Source organism: Odontomachus brunneus, unplaced genomic scaffold (genome assembly GCF_010583005.1).
Source record: "Odontomachus brunneus isolate Ranch 3 - 2012 unplaced genomic scaffold, Obru_v1 Obru_scaffold_030, whole genome shotgun sequence".
NCBI lineage: Eukaryota > Metazoa > Arthropoda > Insecta > Hymenoptera > Formicidae > Odontomachus > Odontomachus brunneus.
Genome location: NW_022639480.1, coordinates 960,904 through 969,502, shown reverse-complemented (window position 1 = coordinate 969,502; position 8,599 = coordinate 960,904). Strand labels below are relative to the sequence as shown.

At 38.0% G+C, this 8,599-nt stretch overlaps 1 protein-coding gene across 1 annotated transcript; it reads left to right on the top strand.

Annotated features, from left to right (window-relative positions):
- Positions 1 to 5,310: 5,310 nt before the first annotated feature.
- On the top strand, positions 5,311 to 8,000 carry LOC116843192 (dual specificity mitogen-activated protein kinase kinase 4). Its single transcript, XM_032813392.1, has 9 exons — positions 5,311 to 5,353; positions 5,520 to 5,591; positions 5,665 to 5,779; positions 5,869 to 5,958; positions 6,032 to 6,209; positions 6,312 to 6,431; positions 6,493 to 6,792; positions 6,889 to 7,115; positions 7,240 to 8,000. The coding sequence occupies exons 1-9, from the start codon at positions 5,311 to 5,313 to the stop codon at positions 7,403 to 7,405; spliced, it is 1,311 nt and encodes a 436-aa protein (XP_032669283.1). The 3' UTR covers positions 7,406 to 8,000.
- The last annotated feature ends 599 nt before the right edge of the window (positions 8,001 to 8,599 follow it).

Below are 8,599 nucleotides of genomic sequence, written 5' to 3'. Positions count from 1 at the left end.
CGAGCTTAGTGGCCGAGAAATCTCACCATGCATCAACGCCCTCTCAGTAATAGTATGGCCGGAATACAAACATTGGCTGCGTTTAGCCAATGAGAAAGCTGCTTTGCAACTGTTGTAAAATTTGTGAATCTGATTGGGGTATCCAGGGATACTCAGTTGTATTTGCAGCGCGTAGAGGGGATGGCTACCTTCCTCCCACTTCAGTACACTTGCGTGCGTCGAAAACTATCCTAGGATTGCTTTCCAATAAGAGACACAAGTCGACACAAACATCATTCTATCTTTGTTCCACATTTAGTGTTCCACATTTTAACTTTCATATTTGGTTTCTATGCGTGAAATACACAAGATTGTTGAGTTTTAGTCAAATTGGAAGTGAAGACTTTAAATTAATATGATTACTTTTTCATCTGTTATTGAGTATATATTTAATAATATTATTGATTTATTGAAGTATTATTGAATAGATATTTAATCTAACCTATATCTAATCTATATGTAATCAAAACATCCTATATCTAATCTTTATATCTAAATAGTTCTGAAAAGTTCTATATATCTATATTGTCTTACAGATTAGTATAATTAATCCAAGATGATGAAAAATATTGCATTGGTAAGCGGTGGTGCTTTAGCTGTATATATACCTCAGTTCATTTAGTGAGTAACAAAGATAGGATGATACTTGTGTCGACTTGTTGGAAAACAACCCAGGTACTCGCTGCGTTGGATTGAGAAAGATACAGGAGTGAGATAAAGAGAGAGAAGAGCACCCGGGTGAAGTTTTTGAACGCGCCTTTTCAGAGATGTGTTCAGATTCCCTACCCGAGTGCACTCTAGTACCAGAAGTGCTATAGTATATGTGACGTATATTATAATGTTTCTAGTAATAGAGTGCATCCGGATGAGGAATCTGAACGCAGCCTGTGGTGAAAGAACCACCGAGTTTTTAGTCTTGAAACCATAGGCTGCTTACGATAATTCGAGTTGGAATAAATACGAGTTAGTTTCACTAAGGCCGAAAAATATGATAGGCACAAGCATCTAGTATTTTTATGATTTATAACAACTCAATGCTGTCTGATAAATCGAGTAGAGTTAAGCCCTATGCACAATGCCAGGCAACAGGCAATAAGAATAGACATTAGCCAATAGGAACAGGGAATAGAAATAATTGACCAATTATATAGTTTTATATAATAGGGCAAAGAGAGGGAATTGATGTTAAAATAATTTTTGATATATAAAATTTTCACCTGTATCAATAATAAATATATTTATGCGAAGTATATTTTATTAAGTTTGTATTCATGTTTCTAAAATCCATATATAGTTCTAACAAACTCAATCGCATTGAAAGCCATTTATTTTTAGATTTTGAATTACATATTTGAAAGTGCGCTTTACTTACATTTGTAGCTCAGTTAGAACAGTGGCTGCGTTTCGAAATTCACTGCCAGTACTGAAATTCTATAATATACGTAACATAAACTATAGATTTTCAGTACTGGCATTTCGGAACGCAGCCAGTATATATAACAGTATAACAGTTATAACAGTTATAACAGTATAGTATCCAGCGAAAAATTATTCGTTGATTGAGGTCAAAATGATATCAAATAGACGTTGAAATCGTCAAACCGACGTCAATTTGATATCATTTTGACGTCAATCAACGAATCATTTTTCACTAAGTATATAGATGTCACAAACATAAAGTCTTAAACAGCTCAGTGGAAAGAGCGATTGTCTGGCAAGCGGAAGAAGACCCGAGTCGATCCCAGCCGAGTCTGATGTTTTTCATCTCATATGGCATTAAAAGTGGACATTTACAGATACACACAAAAGCAGCGCATTCCCAACCAAAGTTTTCTCTGATCTTTTTTTCAAGTGGATACAATAAAATTTATTAAATCCAAGGAAATTTTTTTGAATTGAAGTAATTCTATATGAATACTCTAAGAAGTTCTGAGGAACTCTAATCATGGTGCATGTAACTTCCTAAATCATTCTTATAATATTCTTCCACGAATTCCTGAGAAAGTACAATTCAGGAAAGGAGAAAACTTTAGGAACACTTAAATAATTCATTGTGCTATCTGGGAAGATTACATAAGAATTCTCTATCTACCTGAAGCTTTATCTACTTGAAACTTTTTACCTTTTTCTGAAACTTTTTTTACCTGAAACTTTAAACGCGTTTTTCTCGAAACGACTTTTTTCAAACTGCCTAGCAAACATTTAACGTCATCTTGTTTGCTGGGTGGTGTGTATGATAATTCAAAAACTATTTGATCAATCAAATTACCCTTTTACATTTAGTTTATTATATTTACTAGTTGAACCTATAAAATCTATAAAATTATTTATTTAAACAATATTTTTGCATATATAAAAGTGGATTTTTATAAGTAAAAATCGAATTTTTATTTCAAGGACTGCTTTTTTAATACTGCTTTTTTGTTCATTAGGTTGGAATGCTTGCCTCATAAATTTTTAATCCCTTGGGGACGGAGCCGCTCGACGGGCTATAAGGAAGATAAGACTTCATCGCTAATGGCCCCTAATGTCTTTGAATGAAAACGTGACTCTTTTACTAAACCTATGCGTATCTTATCGCTCAGAACGACAGACGTCGCGAGCCTTGCAGCTACGAACTAATTTGGGCGGTTATATGCCGACACGCGTCCGGAACGGTAAAACGGCTTGGGCGGCTATATGTCGACACTCGTCCCCAAAGGGTTAAGATTTATGCTCTGTGGGAACAGAGGTAATAAAGGCCTAACAGTGGTATTGTTTTTGCTACCTGCGGAAAGTTTTTCCCCATCGCCCTTTCATTATATACTGAGTGTGAAAGAAACGAGTCAGCAGGTAGTAAAAATGATATTTTCCTTATCCCTTATATTTCTTCACTTTCTATTGTTATTTTGTGCGGTATTGTATATGCGGGATTAAATTTTGCGGTAAGGTTGTGTAATAAATCCATCATCTCATTATTGTTAACTGTACATTTATTTCATTGTTTAAACCCTGTACTAAAGTAAACCCAGCGTGTCTAAAACATGCGTGTCTAAAAAATATGTGTGTCTAAAAGACATGCGTGTCTAAAAGACATGCGTGTCTAAAAGACATACATGTTTAAAAGACATCTTAGAGTTAGCTTTAAGAAATCTTTTAGACATGTATTCCTAAAAAATTTACGAATTCTCCTTTTTGTTTATATTTTTTTTTCTTCATTTTCCTTTATTTTCAGTACTTATACAGCACATGATATCATTTGTATTGTATTTTCATAGCAATTTGTGCTCAGATATAACGTCAGAAAGGAGAAAAGTCTAGAAACACTTAAAGGATTCATCGTCAGTGTATGAAGTTGGCACCCCACTTTTTGAAATTTATAATTTTGAAAGTTGTTCCAGATTGTTCTGACTTTGTACCACATTGTTCAAAAGTGATATTGCTTCATTTGAAACGATTTTCGAATAAAACAAAGTACTGTCAAATCGATTTTTTTACGAATTTTCGGAGAACGAATGATCTTATGAGTCTCATACTCTAGAACTATAATTCTTAAGCCTAGAACAACTGAGAACAAAAAGATCTCGGTTGGAACAAGAAAGATAGTATAAGTTTACTCTTGGTCCGATAGACTCCTAAGTAGCAAGGTGACATCTAAAGACGTCATTAAAACATCATAGACGTCTTAATAACGTCTTAATGACGTCTTTAGATGTCACTTTGCTACCTGGTCTGTCAAAAAACTTTTTTTTAATTTTTCGGGCTTATAATTAAACTTATTGATTTGTGCTTTTGGAACAATGTTTGGAACAACTAGAACAATCTATATCTGTATCGGAATGCTTTATTTTCAAAAAATGGGGTGCCAGGTCAAAAATATTTTTTTCATTTTAAGGGACTTATAATTCAACTTACGAATTTGTCCTTTTGGAGCAATGTTTGGAACAACTAGAACAATCTATTGCGGTATCAGAATGTTCGATTTTCGAAAAGTGAGGTGCCAAAAAATAATTTTTTTTGTTTTATTCAAAAACCATTTCGAATGAAGCAATATCACTTTGGAATAATGTGGTACAAAGTCAGAACAATCTGAAACAACTTTCAAAATCATAAATTTCAAAAAGTGGGGTGCCAACTTCATACACTCATTCATCGTGCTACTGCGAAACATTTACAAACACAGTAATGCTACATCATATATATGTCCTTTTAGATACTCCGCAGCCAATAAAATGATTCGTTCATTATCTGAAGATAATCTTAAGACGATCTTAAATATAAGATCCGACTATGAACACCGATCATAGAGTTATCTCTCGTATGAATTTCGTGAGTTGAAAATATTAATCTACAGGTCTGTTTTCCATTGCTGGGGCTCGTTTCTTGACGGTATGCGAATGAGATACACATGCGAAAATATATAGTTCACGTTACGTATACTGTAGATTTTCACATGCGTATCTCATTCGCACACCGTCAAGAAACGAGCCCCTGAACTAGTGTTCACTTTCTAAACTTAAAAAGAGACAGATATACAGATAAAAATTTTATGGAAGAAAGATGAGAGAGAATTAGTGCAGCCAGTTCAGGGTGCGTTCAAATTCCCTACCCGGGTGCACTCTGTTACTAGAAACAGTATAGTATATGTCACATATACTATAGCACTTCTTGTATTAGAGTGCACCCGGATAAAGAATCTGAACGCAGCCTCAGCAGTAGAAAACAGACTACAAATATACACCGTGCGCTACATTCGACACTGAGCAAGATATAATTTAAGATAATACTCAGATATACATTTTATCAATTGTAATACATCTAAAATATATTAGACTAATAGTTTACAGAAAGTTTGAGAGAGAAAAAGCGCGATGTAACAATGTTATAAATTGAAGAACGAATTCTCCTGTCGGATATCGGTTCGTCGCCGGATACGTCGGGTGCAAGGTGAATTCTGCATTAGTTCTCTGTGTATTGCGCGTTAGTATATACTGCGTACTGTGTGTACGCCGTAGCAAGTAGCCAAATGTTCGCGGCGAGTTGCAGTGTGGTCTTGCACGAGATTGACGGGTTGTAGCGCTACTCGACGGCACGCTATTAACTTGAAACGTTAATCCGCATCGGGGATCCTCGTGCGTGTTGCTTGTGGAGGCGCGAGACCGCACAAATGGTGCGACTGCCGTGTAACACATATGCCAGGCTGTTGAGATCTTGCGAGATCTCTTAAGGGCAGCGCTTTTGACGAGCGGTATCAACGCACGACTCCCGGAAAACCAGGTTCAGCCGGTCAAAATGGCAGAGAACCAGGACAATTCGTCGGGTCAGACTGGCCAAGGTACGTTGCCGACGTCTCTCGTCACACGCATCGACGCCGCGTACGATCATGGAAAACCTAACCTAACCTAACCTCTCGACGATATCGCCTGTCGAAAAACGGATATCAGCTTCTGTTGTTTGCATCCCGTTTTACTCTTTCGTTTAGAATTCGTTGTTCGTTACAGGTTCTGGCAGATCCTTCAGTCTTCAACGATTAGATTTTCGAACAAACAATGACGTTCAGAACGAGATGTCAGGTATGTGCAAAACTCTAAGGAAGTGTATCACAAACGTCAAGACGATTCTTTCATTCGTATTGCCTTGTTACAGAGAAAAGAAGACAGTTGAAACTTAGTTTTCAGACGCAAGGCAGCAATCTGTCATTTGCCAATTCCACAAATTCCTCCTTGTCAAATTCAACAGGAGCTACAGCGTGTTTACCGATGTGAGATCTTAGTGAGATGATTTCACCAATATTTGAATTGTTGTTTCCATAAGATCATTATTTATTTCTCTTTTTATTCAAAACTCTAGATCCTCTCGCCCAAGTCTGCCTTTACCTAAGCTGCCAGTCAGACCTCGCAATATGTTACAGCAACAAGAGTTTCTTCCTGATAAGGCTAGGTATGAGATTGTAAAGAAAGAACAGCAAAGAAAGTACATGTTGTGTGATGAATTTAAATGGAACTTATTGTAGAGACAAACTGCGAATGTGCCAGTCTATGCAAACTACTGGTAAATTGCAATTATCTCCAGATGTGGTGTATGACTTCACAAGTGAGGATCTTCAAGATCTGGGCGAAATAGGAAGGGGAGGATTTGGAACTGTAAATAAAATGATACATAGGATAAGCAATACCGTTATGGCTGTGAAGGTAAATTATTGATCTTTTCCACACACAAGTCTGCCATAATTATAATGGTTTGAGTATTACGCTTATACAAGATTTTCAAGCATTGTCTGACCTACTTTTCAGAGAATTCGCTCTACCGTGGACGAAAGAGAGCAGAAGCAACTATTAATGGACTTAGAAGTTGTGATGAAGTCAAACGAGTGCCCGTGTATTGTGCAGTTTTATGGCGCTTTATTTAAAGAGGTATACAACTTGAAAAAACAATCGATTAACTTGTTATTAATATTTTGTCTCTCACACACAGGGAGATTGTTGGATTTGCATGGAACTTATGGACACGTCGTTAGATAAATTTTATAAGTTCATCTATGAGAGATTAAACGAGAGGATACCGGAATGTATTCTAGGAAAAATTACAGTAGCTACTGTAAAAGCGCTGAATTACCTCAAAGAGAAGCTGATGATAATCCACAGAGATGTGAAACCTAGTAATATTTTACTGGACCGACGTGGTAACATAAAACTGTGCGACTTTGGTATATCCGGCCAACTCGTAGACTCGATCGCAAGAACTCGGGATGCTGGTTGTAGACCGTACATGGCTGTGAGTTCTACCATTATCGAAATCAGTGAATGAATGAATGAATCTCACGTTAAGCTACCCGGAATTATACTTTATGCTGTCGTCATCATTGTTTAGCCGGAAAGGATAGACCCACAACGAGCGCGTGGCTATGACGTACGGAGTGACGTATGGTCGCTAGGTATCACGCTGATGGAGGTTGCCACGGGATACTTCCCTTACCCGAAGTGGAATTCTGTCTTCGAGCAACTTTATCAGGTGGTTCAAGGCGACCCGCCGCGGCTTTCTCCTAACGAGAACGGGAATCACTTCACTATGGACTTCGTAAATTTTGTGAATACATGGTAAAATGATTTCTATTATCATACCTATTTTCATCGACACTGGTCCGTCGATAACTTGAGATACTTTTTCTCTCTCTTTCTCCCTGTCGACGTTATATAATGTGCATGTATTATTTGTCTTAAGTTTAATTAAGGAGGAAACTCAGCGACCGAAATACAATAAACTGCTGGAGCATCCGTTTATCAGACGAGCGGAGGAGGCGACGATCGACGTTGCGGCATACATCAGCGGCGTCTTGGACAATATGGCCAACAACGGAGTGACGCCGTTCACCGCCAATCAACCTTAAGTCGAGACGGCAGCGCGACAGGGCACGTCACGTCATAGTACCTTGGTTTTTGCCAGTCCTTCGGACTCTCACTCTCCGATTACCATACATGAATGGATTTACCGCACTCCCGATGATCTAGGTATAGGTAGCGAAACCGACCGTCGCGTCGTCATCTTGCTTAGAATCGTATCGTCTTGTCATGGTATGACAGTCGTACCGCAAATAGCGAATAGGGGTGTGCGTCTGCAAGTTGACGTTCATCGAAAATGACGTATCGCGCGGTGATCCAAAGGTTCTGTCCTCCTGTTCAAATACGCGCCAAAGTGTACGTCATCTTCCCTCTCTCTCCTCCCCCTCTCCGTTCCATCATCTCCACCTCTCTTCTCTTGCCTTTCTCGTTCAATACAAAATCTAGATATGTACGTCGTGCTCCAATAGAAAAAGAAAGAAAAGATTCTTCTCGGTTCTCTTGGTACCGATGTAACTTAATTCGATGAATTTTTAGCGGATCGTATGTATGTATGTATGTATGCATATATGAATGAATGTATGTATGTATGTGTGTGTGTGAGTGTGTGTGTGTGTGTGTGTATGTATGTATGCGTGCGGATTATATACCTATGTATATACCTATATATACGCATAATTATATCTTGCCTAAAAGTCTTGATTTCCACGACTTTTTGTAAGAAGCGTCAAAGGAAGCTCGGCAGGTACCGCCGGCAAAATGAATCCGCCGTGACGGTACAGAGGATAATACCCAATATTGGCCGTTTTTTCGGTGATTTTCTTAGGACAGATTTAAATACGAGTATCAAATGTTAAGAAGAGTGCTGTAATGTAATGGAAATAAATCATTGACACTCGCATACGAGACTACACTTCTTTTTTCCTGTGTGTTGCATTAACGTTGAATTTTTCCTAGCCCGTATGTCGAAGGATGTTCACGCCTTGATGATTCCTTAACGACGAACTTCTATCTACCGGCAGGCGCGACCGTTTATCTGCCAGCAGGTTCTAAAGCTGCGGGCCCAGGTGCTTCGCCGGTGAACGAAGGATATTTTTCGCCGCTCGTCGCGTTTTCTTAATCGACCAATTATTTAAATTATTACAATTAATGAAATTTTCCAAAGCTATTCGGAAAACGTCCTTCTTGAACGGAACGTATCTGTACATCGATATAGAACAGATTTATAAACATTTCTTCGGTTT

Coding starts and splice junctions, on each gene's coding strand:
- LOC116843192 (XM_032813392.1), top strand. CDS start 5,311: ATGGCAGAGAACCAGGACAATTCGTCGGGTCAGACTGGCCAAG. Junction 5,354..5,519: donor GTCGGGTCAGACTGGCCAAG/GTACGTTGCCGA, acceptor TGTTCGTTACAG/GTTCTGGCAGATCCTTCAGT. Junction 5,592..5,664: donor CGTTCAGAACGAGATGTCAG/GTATGTGCAAAA, acceptor GCCTTGTTACAG/AGAAAAGAAGACAGTTGAAA.